At 44.3% G+C, this 18,007-nt stretch overlaps 1 protein-coding gene across 2 annotated transcripts in view; it reads left to right on the plus strand.

Moving 5' to 3' along the window:
• Positions 1-2,661: 2,661 nt before the first annotated feature.
• DHODH (dihydroorotate dehydrogenase (quinone)) overlaps positions 2,662-18,007 on the plus strand; it is a 57,523-nt gene continuing 42,177 nt past the window's right edge. Inside the window, exons 1-4 of one of the 2 annotated variants that reach the window (XM_033942324.1) lie at positions 2,847-3,059; positions 3,501-3,656; positions 4,455-4,667; positions 5,165-5,364. In XM_033942324.1, the coding sequence (XP_033798215.1) occupies positions 3,648-3,656; positions 4,455-4,667; positions 5,165-5,364 (422 nt within the window). In that variant the 5' untranslated portion in view covers positions 2,847-3,059; positions 3,501-3,647. The other variant, XM_033942325.1, reaches the window with a different exon arrangement.

An 18,007-nucleotide genomic window follows, 5' to 3' on the forward strand; every position in this document is an offset into this window, starting at 1 on the left:
TCCACTAACAAGAGAGAAAATGCCGGTGCTGCTGCTTGAAACTACCACTGCCACTCTCCTGCCGGTCCACAAACCGCCAAATGCGCCTGAAGACGACCGCGCTGACAAAGCTCCACAGTTGCGCGTCTTCAGCCACCGCGCGCGCCTCCGGCCCCTGCAAGCGCTGTGAGGTGTGAATGTGAATACTGCCACAGAAGCACACCTCACGGCGCCAGGACTCACGAATTTTCAAGAGCGCATGCGCACTCTAGGATTTTATTATTATTGATAGTCCAACCTATCTTTCTTCTCTTATTAGTTCTTACTGTCCATCAAGACTTTTACGTTCTTTGAATGATCAACGTCTTCAAATTCCCTCTATTCATTATGAATTAACTCGCCTTCCCCTTCTCACCGTTCTTTATTTCTGTGGATAACACTATCCTCCTCCCTGTCTCGTCAGCTCACAACCTTGGGGTGATCTTTGACTCCTCTCTCTCCTTCTCTGCTCAGATCCAACAAACTGCCAAATCCTGTTGCTTGCTCCTTTATAATATTACCAAAATCCATCCTCTTCTCTCTGAACATACTCCCAAAACCCTTGTCCATGCTCTCATCACCTCACACTTAGATTACTGCAACTTAATTAATTTATTAAATTTTCTATACCGTTCTCCCAGAAGAGCTCAGAACGGTTTACATGAGTTTATTCAGGTACTCAAGCATTTTTCCCTGTCTGTCCTGGCGTGCTCACAATCTGTCTATTGTGATTGGCCCAGGCACCTCAAGCCCCACCTGTGGGCGGAGTTTCTGCCGCCTGGGCCAATCCGGCCCCATTCTGGATCTGGATTTGTTATTGGGCCTGTTCTTTTTAACATTTTTATAAATGATATTGCTGAAGGGTTGTCGGGTAATATTTGATTCTTTGCGGATGATGCCAAAATCTGCAATAGAGTAGACACGCTGGATGGTGTGAATAACATGAAGAATGACCTGGCGAAGCTTGAAGAATGGTCTGAAATTTGGCAGCTAAAATTTAATGCTAAGAAATGCAAGGTCATACATTTGGGCTGCAAAAACCTGAGTTTAGGGGTGAAGAACTTATATGCACGACGGAAGAGCGGGACTTGGGTGTGATTGTATGTGATGATCTTAAGGTGGCCAATCAGGTTGAAAAGGTGACGGCGGAAGCTAGAAGGATGCTAGGTTGCATAGGGAGAGGTATAGCCAGTAGGAAAAAGAAGGTATTGATGCCTCTGTATAAGACTCTGGTGAGACCTCATTTAGAATATCGTGTACAATTCTGGAGGCCGCACCTTCAAAAAGATATAAAAAGGATGGAGTCAGTCCAGAGAAAGGCTACTAAAATGGTGTGTGGTTTTTGTGCTAAGGCATATGGGGACAGACTTAAAGATCTCAATTTGTATACTTTGGAGGAAAGGCAGGAGAGGGGAGGTATGATAGACATTTAAACACCTACGTAATGTAAATGCACATGAGTCGAGTCTCTTTCGTTTGAAAGGAAACTCTGCAATGAGAGGGCATAGGATGAAGTTAAGAGGAGATAGGCTCCAGAGTAATCTAAGGAAATACTTTTTTACAGAAAGGGTGGTAGATATATGGAACAGTCTCCCAGAAGAGGTGGTGGAAACAGACACTGTGTCTGAATTCAAAAGGGCCTGGGATAGGCACGCGGGATCTCTCGGAGAGAGAAAGAGATAATGGTTACCACGGATGTGTAGACTAGATGGGCCAGCTGGCCTTTATCTACCGTCATGTTTCTATGTGCATGCTCTAGGTCCTTCAGACGTCACCAGAGCTTGTCAGGAAAGAAGAGAGGAGGTTTGTGGGGGTGTGGCTGGAGGCTGAATTGGGAGGGGCTGGGATGGGATGGGGCGGAGCCAAAGGTGAAACAGGGTGGGGGCGGGGAAAAATGGTAACCTCAAGTAGAAAGTTAACTACTGTTCCAGGAAAGTGTGCTTTTCTTTCCTTGATTGTGTTTCATGTTGACTGGAGTTCCCTTATAATTATAATAATAACTTTATTCTTCTATACCGCCACAATCTTGCGACTTCTAGGCGGTTTACATTCAAGAGAGCTGGACATTCAGCGAGTTACAATATGCAGATAGTCAGAGGAAATACAGAGTACAGAAATTTTAAGAAAGCGAAAAAATAAAATATACAGTTTGCTAAGAAATTTCCGAGAGGATCTGTTAGGAAAAGGTCGTGAATTACAAAAATTACAGCGAAAATTACAATATACAGCAACTGTGGTTTTCTGGTTTTGTATTTGTAGATAATTTCTCTCTGGATGCTGCCGGTCCTTTTCAATGGCCATTCCAATGACAAAAAGTTTAATTTGTGTACTTTATCTCTGTTTCATATGGCAATGTACTGTTTTTTTTATGCAGTTAAACTCTTATTAATCCGGATCCTAGATGTCAACCTCGATGACGTAATTGGAACGCATCTTGCGTTCCAACAACAGAGTTAGCTTCTTCGAGATGCTCCGATTATATTTCACTTTTACTTTCATCCCTACTTTATTTTATAGTCCTGCTTCTCAGTTTTTGTAGCATTTTTATTTCGAATTACCGTTGTGTCCCGGCACAGCGTTTTTTTGCTAGTCGGCGCCAGGTGATGACGTAATTGAAACTTGAAACGCATTTTGCGTTCCAATGCCGAGTTGGTGGTGCTTTTTTTTAGCATCTGTGACCGCTGTACGTTTTGCTGTACCATCTTTTGATATATTAAATGGACTGAAAGAAGGATTTTAACTCTCTCTTTGTGCACTTATCTATATCCCAGAATTCCCTGCGGCTGCATGCTTCCTGCAGAAGAAGCTGAGCCCAGAGGCAAGTTTAGAGCATTTACTTGTTAAAATGTTAGAAAAAATAAGCCCAGCAACTGAGACTTCCTTAATGAGAGGAACATAATGAAAAAATGTTTTTTCACTCAGGCTCATTATTGCCCTCTTTCTTGAGCTAGCATATGCACTAACATTGATGTCCAGTTGTGCTCTTAATGTTGCTTTTGAATTCACTTTCACAGTGGGGGATTTTGACCCACTACAAACTGGTATGTAAGGTTTTCTTCTCATTTTTTGGTGTGATTTTTGACACATATCATTATTTATATTTTGTTGAAATTATTATAGATGTTTTGACTGTGACAAATATGTTATTTTGTGCTTTATTCGCATATTTGTATCCCTTTTCGAATTGTTCTGCTTTGTCTAATATTGGCCCTCTTTACAAAGCTGTGTGGGTAATGCTCCTACACTCATTCAATTCCTATGGGCATTGGAATATTTACTGTGCTGGTCCATGCTGCAGACTTTAGTAAAAAATAAAAAGGGGGATTGTGATTTGATAATATGTGTTCTAGAATTTTGCCCCTGAAGCAGCCATTTGGGGTGAAATGTGGCCCACGTTGGATTATTTTAAGATTGTTTGGAATAAAGAACAACTTTTATTGCATCTGGGATTGCTCCTCATTCCGACTTCTGTCTTGCTGCAGATTTGTGACGCCTCTTTTCCAGACTTCCTTTCTTCTTTAGACATGTTTTGATGTGACAGATGACAAACTGAAAAGTGGGAGGGCACAGAATGGAGACATGCCAAGCCATGATACCCGGTTTCTAATAACAGTGCACAAAACAACAAAATGCAATTAGTAAGTTAGTGTGTAAGTGTTTCTCACACACAAAGAAGCAGCAAAACAACAAAAATTGTAGAACAGAAGATCAGATGTACTTTATACCTTATTTGGTTTTTATTCTGTGGGTCACTTGTGACTGTCTATATCAGTGTATCTCAAAACGGCGCATTATAATCGAAATTATAAAATTGCAAAACCGATAAAAAAATTAAAATTGAGAATTATTTATTTAAAGTTCTTTATGCTATGTATGGGCAATTGTAATAACAGTGAAACTAAAGTAGATAAAATAGAATTGCTAATCAATACAATGGATGTGCTTTGATAGTCGACAAGCAAACACACATTCCATCATCCACCATCTGCAGTCGTTCTCTTTTTTTCAATTTAATTTCTGCCAGAGCTGAAGATCCAAATGATAACTATTGCATAAAAAATAAAACTAAAATGACTTGCCATTAGTTTTCAAGGATCAATCACGTCAACGAATGATGCTGGGGCGGTTGAATCCTTAGCACACAGAAGCTCATAACATTGACAGACTCTTGCGTACACAACATACATGTAAATAGACTTATGAAGGAAATTTAAAAAAATAAAGTACAATTCTGGAATCTCTTCTGGGCACACCACTGTGCCTTGGCACACAGTTGGAGAGACACTGGTCTGTATCCTTTGTGGATTGTTTTTTTTTTGTTTTTGGACATTTATTCAAACTACAGATTGGTGCATCCAAACTTCTGTTCGACAACTGTTATTGTTTTGCTGCAGGTGTACCACTTTCCATCATCCTAACTGATTTACTGTTTGCAGAAGCGGCTGAAGGATGCTTTGATGGTGCTGGGAGGAGGGGGTGTGCTCTTTGTGTCCTATCTGACTGCAGCTGGGGATGAACGATTCTATGCAAATCATCTGATGCCCACCTTGCAGCGTCTTGTGGACCCCGAATTGGCACATTTCTTTTCCGTTAAGATGATTTCCTGGGGCTTGGTGCCACGTTCCAGGCAGAAGGATTTGGAGACGCTGGTATGTATTGTGCTGACTATAGTCCCATAGAGAACTGCACTGCCTGTGACCCAAAGTGTTCCTTATAGGATGGATAAAATGATTTTTAAAAAGTCAGATTTTGTTGATTTAAAATGGATTATTTGTAAATAAAATACTTTTTGAGGAAAGTCTATCTAAAGATAGTTTTCTTTTTAAGATTCATTATAGTGTAAAAGTTATTCATCTTGAAATAAGGATTAGTTTTTAATTATGTAGCATGAGGCTATATATTCATATAAATTTTTTGGGAAATGAATTTCATTAATACACTCATAATATTATGGGCATAATTTAACTCCATCCTGCTTCCTGATACGACTAGGATGGGATTTGCTAGTTCTTGTCCCAGAATTCATTGCCAGTGTTCTTATATGAGAGCACTATGTAATCTTTTTGGTGCTTCTGTCAGCTGTTCTTCTTTGATACAGATGTTGAAAGCATACAATTAATATTTGCCATGTGGGGTGGGTCCTTAGGAAGTGCGTGTTCTTGGGAAGACGTTCCGAAATCCTGTAGGGATAGCAGCTGGATTTGATAAACATGGTGAAGCAGTGGATGGCCTTTTCCGCATGGGCTTTGGCTTTGTGGAGGTAGGAAGCATCACCCCAGAACCCCAGGAGGGCAACCTGAAACCTAGAGTCTTCCGTCTTACAGAGGACCAGGCGATTATTAACAGGTGGGTGGTTGAGACCACTGGGATCCTGGATTAAAGTCCTATTAATATGAGCAAGCTTTATGAAAGTATAAGAACAGAAGTGTCATACTGGGTCAGACGAATGGACTTTCGGATATAACGGACAACTATTTTGGTCCCCAGAGCCGCTTTTAGCTGTAGTTTTATTCGGCTATAACGGACATGCAGGCTCTACCTACAAGGCATGCCGGTGATATAGTATCAAAATGCAGCCCAGAAAAAAAATGACAGAGTATTTTTCTTTCCAGTACAGTGTTCTGGTTTGCAATCATTTCGTGCCATACCAATGTTTTGCTGAGTTTTATTACCGATGTTGCTGATATGTTTGTGCAATGACTGTTGTTCATCGATTTACGTTGTTTCAAGTTGCCCTAAATAAAGTTTTTAAAAAATGCAACTCTGGATATAACGGACCATTTTTCCAGGTCCCTTGAAGTCCGTTATAACAGATTATACTGTACAAAATAATACCATAACTTTGCATAATAACAATCATCAGCTCTACCAGAGAAGAAAATTATTTCTAGAGAAAAGCATCTACAAATAACTGCGTCTTTAGTAATTTTATAAACATACCCCTTTCATGACAATTCCATATCTGACCCACCAAAGATTTCCATATCTTAACTCCTGGGCAACAAAAAGCCATTTTACCAGTCTCAACAAGCCTTGGATTCACAATCGTCTTCAGTAAAGCCAAGTTCTCAGAATATGAGGCATACAGCAGAGTTCTGGACATAAGAACATAAGAATTGCCGCCGCTGCTGGGTCAAGACCAGTGCTCCAAATGAGTCCAGTCTCACTAGTTTAGTATGAACTTGTCCAACTTTGTCTTGAAACCCTGGAGGGTGTTTTCCCCTATAACAGACTCCAGAAGAGCGTCCCAGTTTTCAGATTGAAGAGGAGAGAGATGGTTTAGCAGAAGGCCAGTGAGAGGCAGGTTGCAGTAGTCTAGGCGAGAGGTGATGAGGGTATGGATGAAGGTCTTAGCAGTGCGCTCAGAAAGGAAGGGTCTGATTTTAGCAATATTATAAAGAAAGAAATGACAGTAAACAAATGATTCACATCTACCTGTTCTAATCATCTTAGTATTTTATAGGCCTCCTAGCATATTTATTTTAAAAATTTATAGTCCACCTAAGTCTAAGTTGTTTACATAAGAACATATATACTCGAATATACCTGTATACTCGTATATACTCGAATATAAGTCGATCCGAATATAAGTTGAGACCCCCATTTCCCCCCAAAAAGAGGCAAAATGGTTGACTCAAATATAAGACAGGGGCTTAATATTCAAGTGCCATGCCCCGCCAGGATTTGCACCCAGTGTCCTTTCCCTCATGCCCTCCCCTGCAAGGCTGTGCATTCAGCCCTCCTCCCTGCCAAGTTCTGTATCCGGTCCCCTTCCCTCCCTGCCCTGCAAGGCTCTGCACCCAGCTCCCTTCCCTATGAGGCTCTTCACCCTGCCGCCTACCCTCCCTGCCGTGGAAAACTCTGTACCCAGTCCCCTTCCCTCCTTCCCTGCCCTACCAGGCTATGCAGCCAGCCCCCTCACTACTTGCCAGGCTCTGCACTGCACCCTGTCCCCCCTCCCTGCTAGGCTCTGCACCCTGTCCCACCTCCTCTTCCACCTCTGGTGGTCTAGTGGTAGGCTGAGCCAGGACAGGAGAGATCCCTCCCGTCTCCTGTCCTGACCGAGGGAAATCATTTATTTAAACCCCCCCCTGCGTACCTTTTCAGTTATCCCTGGTGGTCCAGCGGTGTATGAGCAGGACTGCGCTCCTGCCCTGCACACCTCCGACTCAGCGCTCGAGACTTGCGGTGCACAGGGACGCAGGAGCAAGCTTCTCGAGCTCCCACGTGGCCCTGTGCCGCTAGCAGAATGGCTGCTGCCAGGTCCCGTGAGTCTCGTGAGAATTGGCGGCAACAATTCTGCTAGTGGCGCAGGGTCACATGGGAGCTCGAAAAGCTCGCTCCTGAGTGCCTGTGCACCGCGAGCCAAAGTAGATGTGTGAAAAAGACCTGGTCCGGTTCTGGTCCCAACACCGCCTTGCCCGCACTCTGTTGTCTCTTAGATATATCTGGAGACAGTCTCTTTAGAAAGAAAGGACGCTCATGCAAACGCTTATTATGCCAAAGAGATGTCCATTTATTATGAGTGCTGCATACATATTTATAGCATTTTACATGGGTCAGTTTATTTTAGTATATGAGAGTAGGAGTATAGATGCTAAGACCATATTTGGTAACAGGATACATAAAAGCAGCTAGAAGGAGGTACCAAACAAAAAGGGGGGTTAGTGGGAAATTTCCATAACTATGGCATATAATACTGTTTTATCTAAGTTCTAGTAAATGTTTCATACCTAAGTCCTGTCTCATGAGAAGCAAAATCACTCAGCTAGAACACAGGATGTGGGGCTCAGTACATGAGGAGGAATGACCTTGGCAAAATTAGTCAATTACAGAACACAATGTAAGACACAGAGCTCAGAACACAAAGAGAAAATGGCTTTGTAGTTTCTTGGCAAATACAAACTGTGTCAGCAGTCTTCATATAGGACAAAATCAGGAATAGAATAAACTAACAAGAAGTATATATGCCCCTTCAATCCTCTCTTACGTCATGAAAATGACATCATAAGCAAACGGTATGAGCTTGGAAGGAGAGATATTCCAGATATGTCTCTCGAGGAGGGGGTTTAGGAGCAGTAATACGAGCAATACAACACATGAGCAATTTAAAAAGGACATAAGCAACAAGGATGCAGATAATAATAGAGATTATAACAATAAGGTCTTTTACCCATCCCTGCATCAAACTAAAGTACTGATCCCAAGGATTAGATAAACCAGAGTTACGCTTGAGTTCAGCAGAGAGGTCCTCTAATTTCTGAATGGCCATAGTAACCTTACCCGTAAGACCTGTATTGTCAGGAATAAAGGTGCAACAGGATAAAATACTGGGGATAATTTTACAGACACCCCCCTTCTCAGCAAGGATCATATCTAGGGCCATGCGGTTTTGGAAAGTCATCTGAGAAGTGGGGCCTAACTGATCAGCAATACCTTGCAAGGCGTCCCTAGTGTAGTTCACAAAGCGTTGCGGATTAAAATAAATGTAATTAATCCAATTAACATTCTTATTGATAGTGATAAGGGGAATAAGAGACTCAAACCCAGCCTTAACCTGAGCTCGGGCCTTGAATTCATCTGGGATCCCTCTTTGGACCCCTATGGCATCTATGTATACATGCGGGTCAAAACTACTGAGGAGATCACGTTTATGTTGGGGCAAAGAGGTGGAGGTACCATGTGAATATGAAGGGTGCCCTTCAAAGAAGATATGCAGGGGCATGATAACCTTAGCTAAAGCGCACTGGCCTGTCCACTGGCTGGGTAATTTAACACGGAGCCGAAGGTCTCCACAGAGCCGGTAAATATCACCTAGGGTGAAAATCTGATGTTGCAACAGTGGGGCATACGTATAATCCAAGGCAGAACAATAACCGGGGGGGGGGGGGGGGGGTGGAAATTGCCTAGAAAACTGCCCTGTGTCAGATTGGAGACATGGCATGTGTAATTACCCTTATAGATTGTAATGGCTATGTCAGGCCTTTTCTTTTCAGGCAGCAAAGGGTATTGGAATGCCACAGCGGACAAAGGGGATCGGTGGAAGTAAATAGAGGTATTGGTAAATAACCTAAAAAAGCATGGTTGGGAGGTCCCACAAAATGGCAGGAGAGGGTTAGTGGAAGTAGATAGATCCCGTAAGAAAAACTGGTGGGGCAGATTGCTAGATCCACCCTTAAACCACATGCCCATAATGTATATGCCCTCATCGGTGGGCCTAGGGTTTTCAATTGTAAGAGAAAGCTTCATAATGGTTTATAAGCCCTGTCAGTGCCAGTGTTCCATCCTACCGCTCCCCAGGACGCACACTTATCCCCCAATGTGAGTCAGTAACACATATGTCTTTAGTTTTAGGAATATACGGAACCAGTCACACTGCCATGCGATATCAATTTGTGAGCAGTCCATAATGTCACACTAATCAAAGGAGAAGGTGGCTACATGCACACTGCTGGAGTTGTACCAGAAGGTAGTATGTTGTCTATCTTTCTGGATTCCTACTGAGGGGCAACCCTTGGGAGGAGGTATTCCAGATTGACGTTGTGTACGCAAAGAGGTGCCTGGTTTACAGATGAGTACGGGCAGAAAGTTTTGTGGACCCAGGGCACATCATCCCTGTAGACACAGTTGGAGATGATCCATACAGGAAGAAAAACTAGCAGCAATGCTGCTAGAAGAAGAATGATAAAGTTGGTAGAATGCTGTGGCGAGATCATCGTGCCGTTCTACTGGAGGGGGTGAGGTCTGCGTAGGGACGGCTTGCTTCTGGGGTTTTAGGTTAACCCTCTTCAATTGACTTGCGTGGATCCAAATAGGAGACTCCTCAGTGAGTACAGTGGTCCTGGTTGCAGCGATCACAGTGGTGGGAGGTCCAAAGGGAAAGTTTGTCTGCTTCCTATCCTTGGAAAGCTTCTAGACGATGACTATGTCGCCAGGCTGGAAGGAATGGATATGAATCTGTGGAGAGAAAGGAGAAGTGCAAGACACGTTTCTTTCAACATGCCCTAACATTTCTATGAGTTTTCGGACGTATTCTTCCTGTATCAAGGGGAAATCACTTCTCTCAACTATTGAGGGTTTGTCTACCCATGGGGTGGGGAAAGGTCATCCCATGAGCATCTCAAAGGGAGAGTAGCCAGTGGTGCAGTGTGGCTGCATCCTAATTTCAGCTAAAACAATAGGGAGGAATTTCTTCCAATTCACAAAAGTGCCAGCTATGGCTTTCCTGATTTTGTCCTTGAAAGTCCTGTTCATGCGTTCGACAATACCGGAACTCTGTGGGTGATATGGGAGATGAAATTTCCACTCAATGCGGAGTGCGGTAACTAAATCTTTGCATACTCTGGCAGTGAAAGCAGGACCATTGTCTGAATTAATGTGTGTGGGGCATCCCCACCTAGGGATGATTTCGCGAAGTAAAATGTTCACCACAGTCTGAGCAGTTTCATTTGTGGTGAGAAAAACTTCAGGCCATCGGGAGAACATGTCAACAATAACAAGGGTATAATCCTGTCAGGACCTGGTGGCATGAGGAATATGAGTAAAGTCAATCTGTAAGTGTGTAAAAGGAGAAGTGGGGTAAGTAAGGTGCAGGTGTGGTGCTTTATGGGATATGTTGGGACTAGCGTGGAGACAGGTTAGACATCGAGCTATATATGTCTGTATCAGGGAACGAAGGTCAAGAATGAAAAAATCACTGGCAAGAAGTTGAAATGTCGAGTGAGCACTGTGATGACCAATACCATGATATTGAGCAATGAATAAAGGGGAGCTAGCGACTGGTATACAAGGTTTCCCCTCTTTGCACCAAAGTCCGTCCGAAGGGCGGCTTTGGGCACCAGCCAATTGCCAGGCGTCAAGTTCAGAAGGGATAACAAAGGATTGAAGCTGGGAAAAAATAGAGGAAGGGGGAAAGAAGAGGAAGGAGAACAGGGGAGGGAGGGGGGAGGAAAGCAGCTTGTTTAGCAGCACTACCTCTGGCAACTTCGGTCTGGAAACCGGTGTGTGCGCGACAATGAATGATAGCAACTGCAGCGGGCAGGAGTAAGGCAGAGAGAAGGTCTGAAACAAGGGAAGAATGGGAGATGGGCTTACTGTCAGCTGCCACAAAACCACGATGCTGCCAGATAACACCGTGGTCGTGTACAACCCCAAAAGCATATTTGGAATCAGTGTAAATGTTAACACGTTCACCAGAGAAAAGGTGGCAGGCACGAGTAAGGGCAATGAGTTCAGCCTGTGCCGAGGGATATGGAAGGGAAGAGGCCTCATGGATGGTGTCAGGGAGTTCAACTACAGCATAACCCGTGTGAAAGGTGTTGTCATTATGGCGGGAGCAGGAACCATCAACAAAAATGGAGGAAGCGTCAGGGAGAGGGGTGGAGGACAAGTCAGGGCATGGGGAAGTGTCTTGATGTATCAGAGAGACACAGGAATGATCAGGAGGAAGGGAATCTTGTTCACCTTTGAGGTCAAAAGACCATTCAAAAGTAGGGTGGGGCCGTAAGCCGGGGCAGAATATCTGATGGTGAGATTGGGATTAGAAAGAAGTATAACCTCATAACCACTAAGGCACTGAGCAGACATGTGCTGGGTATGAATGTTGCGAAGGAGGGCTTGGACATCTTAAGAAGTATGAAGGGTAGTGGGGTGACCAAGGGTCAGAGGAGTGGCCATCTCTACCACCAAGGCACATGAAGTCAGGGCTCTCAAGCAGGCAGGCATACCTTGTACTTGAACAGGAGTGAGTTTAGAAAAAAATTCAACAGGGCGTAATTTTCCGCCATGATTTTGTGCCAGGACTCCTGCCATAGTTTTACAATTGTCTCGAGCAAAGAGATGAAACATTTGGTCATAATCAGGAAGACCCAGGCCCGGGATAGAAACCAAAACACATTTCAAATGTCTAAAAGCTTTCAACATTTCTTTAGTCCGTCTGATAAAATCAGTCATTTCAGGACCCAGGGTCTGTCTCAGAATCTGATCATAGAAGGAACAATCAGGGATCCATTGGCGGCAGTAACCAATCATACCAAGAAAAGTGAGCATGTCTTTCTTGGTAGCTGGGTGGGGCAGACCCAGAACAGCAGCAATGCGAGAAGTGTTAATTTTCCTCTGACCATGAGACAGGACAAAACCCAGGTATTTCACCTCAGATTTACACCATTGCAGTTTCTTTCATCCGTGGCTGGAGAGTAGCCCGAAGGACAATGGAGAACACCACAGGGGAGTCAACATAGCCCTGGGGCATTCTACACCAAGTATACTGCTGTTGCTGGAAGGTGAAGGCAAAAAGGGGCTGAGTAGCCTCATCAACAGGGATAGAAAAGAAAGTATTTTTCAGGTCAATGACAGAAAATGTGATGGCTGCAGGTGGAATGGAGGAGAGGAGGGAAGGAACGTCAGGGACAATGGGTGCAGTGGGAATCACCAAAGCATTGACAGCTCTAAGGTCTTGGATGAAACGGGGGGGTGCCATCGGCTTTGACTACAGAGTTGATGGACATATTGTAGGATGAGATGGTGGTTTTAATAATACTGGAGGAAAGAAAGGAAGCGATCAGTGGAATCATGGCTCTCTCCTTTTCCTGGGAGAGCGGGTACTGCTTGATGAAAACGGGGGTGAGCGATTTCATAGAAGCACGATAGGGGGTGCATTAAATAGAGCCTACATCAGTGTCAGCGGAAGCCCAGACCGGGGAGTCTGGGGGAAGGGGCAAAAGCGTGTCAGGGCAAGTGGAAAGGTAAAGGGTGGACGGAGGACGAATGGGAATAATGGGGGAAAGGACATGCAAACCTGTATCATCTGTAGTGAGCTGAATGAGGAGAGGGAAGAAAAGATCTCGACCAAGAAGGCTGACAGGACAGTGAGGAATTAGGAGAAAAGAGTGCTGAAAAAGGATAGAGCTGGTATCTGGGTGAACTTCAGACAGGGGTAGCGTACGATAAGATTTAGTCAGAATCCCATTAATTCCCATAGAAGGTTCAGCATTTATGCGCGGACCCCGATAGAGTAAGTAAGTTCTGACAGGAACTGGTCTGGCAGCCAAAAGTGCTTTTGCTCTGTCTAATTCAGACTGCAAATCAGAGGAATGTTGCTTTAAGTCAGAAATAGTAATATGTAAACCAGAATCACATTCCTTGAGATCAGTGACTAGCGTGTCCAGAGGAGCACAGCGAGAATTTACAACTTGCTGATCTTTCTGGCAGACAGCCAGATGGTCAGTGAGAAAAGCATCAGCCTGCTCCGCACAAGAGAGAGCCTGTAAAACAGAATGGGTTGGGGTTTTTTTAAATATGAGCCAGCACAGAACAAATCGCATCGGAAAACTGATCAACAGAGATCATAGGGTGGGCAGTCAAAAGACACTGAAACACGGCCCAATAAGCGACAGAAGAAAAGAAAAAAGTAAAATCCACGACAGTGTCGCCGGGTGTCTGTTTACAAGCTACTGCAGTAGGAAGGGAGGACCTAGACTTAAAACAGCTATCGAGCTCTGCTGGCAATGCATTCCACATTACAGTATTTCCTGCCTCAGTGTTAAGCTTATAGACAGTAGCGATTACAGTGGCAGGCTCCAAAATACTAATACACACGGGCAACATAAGCTTTACAAGGCTCATCCTTCTTAGGAGGGGGAGGATCCTTAGTGCCTTTCTGACCCATAACAAAACACAATATGGTAATGCACAAGTCTTGCTTACCTTACCTTATAAGCAAGACACAATAATATACAATACAATACAGATCTAAAACCATCGGCTCAATGTGCGGCGGCGGCGAAGAAAGCAAATAGGATGTTAGGCATGATTAAGAAGGGGATCACGAGTAGGTCGGAAGATGTTATAATGCCACTTTACAGAACAATGGTCAGACCACACTTAGAATACTGTGTCCAACACTGGTCTCCATACCTTAAGAAGGATAAAATTCTGTTGGAGAGGGTACAGAGGCGAGCCACGAAACTAGTCAAAGGCATGGAGAATTTAAGTTACATGGAATGCCTCGGAAAACTGGGACTGTTCACCCTCGAAAAGAGAAGACTGCGTGGGGATCTAATAGAGACTTTTAAAATATTAAAGGGATTTGATCAAATTGACCAGGAAGCAGCATTACTGACATTTTCAGATGTGACGTGGACAAGAGGTCATAGCCTAAAACTGAATGACAGCAGGTTCAGGACAAATGTCAGGAAGTTCTGTTTCACACAAAGAGTGGTGGGCACTTGGAATGCTCTCCCGGAGGAGGTGGTGGCAGAAAATACTGTGCTGGGTTTCAAACGCAAGTTGGATGCACACCTTCTTGCAGATCATATTGAGGGATACGGGAAAACCGGGTCTCCAAAAAGGAGCACCTAAATGGGCCTCCGCGTGTGCGGATCGCCGGACTAGATGGACCTTGGTCTGATCCGGTGAAGGCGTTTCTTATGTTCTTATGTTCTATACTCTATAAATCTTATACTCTAAGCGATAGAAAGAGAAAAAATGCATGCACAAAGCGTTAACCCCACAGACGACAAAATGGGCAGGTGTCTCTATAAATAATATTGTTCTTCCCAAAAGAATGTGCAGCTGCTCACATGTGTGGTGGGAGTTCCCAAAACTCTATAATAGACTCCCAAAAGTCTTAATAACACAAAAAGGGCTTGAAAAAGGACACGGATACCAGTGAGTATTGGAAAACAGAATGCAAGGTTCAGAGATCAATACTCACCGGTACCGACGGTCCTATTCAATCCCGGACGAAGCCCCCAGCTGAAACGGACCTGGTCCGGTTCTGGTCCCAATACCGCCTTACCCACACTCATAGAAAACAAAGAAAAAATGACGGCAGAAAAGGGCCAAAGCCCATCAAGTCTGCCCACTCTAGTGACTCTTTGCCTTGATTTTGTTCACCACCCCCTGCCTTTACATCGTTAGAGATCCCACGTGAATATTACATTACATTACATTACGGATTTCTATTCCGCCTGTGCCTTGCGGTTCTAGGCGGATTACAATATAGAAAATATCTGGGACATTCCAGTTGAATTACATTTCAGGATAGGAGTAAGTTACAGGAAAAGTGAAGAGTTATGATATTACAATTTCACAGAAGATATTACTTATTACAGAAGATAGTACATCAAAGAGAACATTAAGACAACCAGGATCACGGATGTCAAGTATACTGGGGAATCTATCTGGGTAAACCTGGCCAGAGGCGGAGAAAAATGCCTATACCTTGGTGTGGTATACAGACCTCCTAGACAATCGGAGGACAAAGACGCAGAATTAATCGAAGACATTGAGAATATCACCTTGCGGGGGGATGTTGTTCTATCAGGAGACTTCAATATGCCTGATGTAGACTGGAACACACTCTCAGCGACAACTTGTGATAGCAGGAGGATATTAGCGTCCATGAAGGGAGTACAGCTCAAACAAATGGTGCTAGAGCCTACTAGGGCCCAGGCCATCCTGGACCTGGTACTTACGAATGGGGAAAGCGTCTCGGAGGTCTCGGTGGGAGAAACGCTAGCCACCAGTGACCATAACATGGTATGGTTTAACCTTAGGAAAGGCTTCCCTAGATCTCAAACAAGAACAAGGGTACTCAATTTCCGGGGCACTGACTTCGCACGCATGGGAGATTTCGTTTATCAGACACTACAGGTTCAAGAAGTAACTAATAATGTGGAAGCTATGTGGTCAACCTTGAAGTCGACCCTTCATGAGGCATCTATCCGCTACATTAAATCGGTAAATAAACAACAAAGAAACAAGAGACCCAAATGGTTCACTGATGAGGTCTCGAACCGCGTCAAGGAGAAGAAAAGAGCATTTCTCTTATACAAACGCACCGGGGAGAAGGAAGCAAACATTGAATACAAGACAAAGTCTGCAGCGGTCAAAACAGCAGTCAGGGAGGCCAAACTTCGAATGGAAGAAACTCTAGCGAAGAACATTAAGAAAGGGGACAAATCCTTCTTCAGGTACATTAGTGACAGGAAGAAGAACACAAATGGGATAGTACGCCTTAGAACGCCAGACGGGAATTATGTGGAAACAGATTCCGATAAAGCCAAACTGCTGAATGATTACTTCTGCTCGGTCTTTACCTGCGAGGCACCAGGGCACGGGCCAAGGCTGGAAATGAAGCAAAGCATGGAAGATCCATTTCAGAATTTTGAGTTCACACCTGCAGATGTCTACAGTGAACTGTCAAGACTTAAGGTGAACAAAGCCATGGGACCGGACAATTTGCACCCAAGAGTGCTCAGAGAGCTAAGCGATGTTTTGGCAAAACCGTTAGCAGTACTCTTCAATCTCTCCCTAAGTACGGGGAGAGTCCCTCTGGACTGGAAAACAGCCAACGTCATTCCTCTGCACAAAAAAGGTTGCAGAGCAGAGGCTGCAAATTACAGACCAGTAAGTCTCACATCAGTAGTATGTAAACTCATGGAAACTTTACTTAAAGGTAAACTAGACACGATTTTGGACGAGGGGAACCTAAGGGATCCCTGTCAACATGGATTCACTAGGGGTAGGTCATGCCAATCCAATCTAATCAGCTTCTTTGATTGGGTGACGGGAAAGTTAGACTCGGGAGAGTCTCTGGACATAGTGTACTTGGATTTCAGTAAAGCTTTTGACAGTGTCCCACACCGCAGACTATTGCACAAGATGAAGTCGATGGGGTTAGGTGAGAAACTAACTGCATGGGTCAACGATTGGCTGAGTGGAAGACTTCAGAGGGTGGTGGTCAACGGCACCCTCTCTGAGACATCGGGAGTGACTAGCGGAGTGCCGCAGGGCTCGGTCCTGGGACCATCCCTTTTCAACATATTCATAAGGGACTTGACCCAAGGGCTTCAGGGTAAAGTAACATTGTTCGCCGACGACGCCAAACTGTGTAATATAGTAAGTGAAAGCAATCTCAAGGATAATATGACGCAGGATTTGATCACGTTGGAAAACTGGTCCTCGACATGGCAGCTGGGCTTCAACGCTAAGAAATGTAAGGTCATGCATCTCGGCTGCGGAAATCCATGCAAAACTTACACCTTAAATGGGGAAACACTAGCTAGGACTTCAGAAGAACGGGACTTGGGAGTAATCGTCAGTGCAGATATGAAGGCTGCCAAACAGGTGGAGCAGGCCTCATCCAAGGCAAGGCAGATGTTGGGATGTATCAATAGAGGCTTCATCAGCCGCAAACCTGAAGTCATAATGCCGCTTTACAGAGCCATGGTGAGACCTCACCTGGAATACTGTGTGCAATTTTGGAGACCACACTACCAAAAAGATGTGCTTCGAGCTGAATCTGTCCAGCGAATGGCCACTAGAATGGTCTCCGGACTCAAGAGTCTCTCATACGAAGAAAGACTGGGCAAACTACAGCTATACACTCTTGAGGAGCGTAGAGAAAGGGGAGACATGATTGAGACATTTAAGTACATCACAGGTCGTGTCGAGGCGGAAAGCGATATATTCTTCCCCAGGGGACCCTCGGTCACAAGGGGGCACCCGCTCAAACTCAGAGGAGGGAAATTTAATGGTGACACCAGGAAGTATTTCTTCACAGAAAGGGTTGTAGATCACTGGAACAAACTTCCGGTGCAGGTGGTCAAGGCCACTAGCGTGCTAGACTTTAAGAATAAATGGGACATCCACGTGGGATCCCTATGGGGGTCGAGCTAAGGATCTGGGTCATTAGCACTCAGACTTGATGGGGTGGGTCAGAAGAGTGGGCAGACTTGATGGGCTGTAGCCCTTTTCTGCCGTCATCTTTCTATGTTTCTATGTTTCTATAGCAGAAGATAATGCATTTTGCAGAGGTAATATATGTCAACTCGATCAGTTAATTTTTAAAATCTGCCACGCTGTTGGCCTCAATAACCTGCAGTAGGAGTTCGTTCCAAAGATCGACCACCCTCTCGGTGAAGAAATACTTTCTGAAGTCACCATGAAATTTTCCTCCCTTGATTTTCAGCGGATGCCCTCTGGT

The sequence above is a fragment of the Geotrypetes seraphini genome, chromosome 4 (genome assembly GCF_902459505.1).
Source record: "Geotrypetes seraphini chromosome 4, aGeoSer1.1, whole genome shotgun sequence".
In the NCBI taxonomy this organism is placed as follows: Eukaryota; Metazoa; Chordata; class Amphibia; order Gymnophiona; family Dermophiidae; genus Geotrypetes; species Geotrypetes seraphini.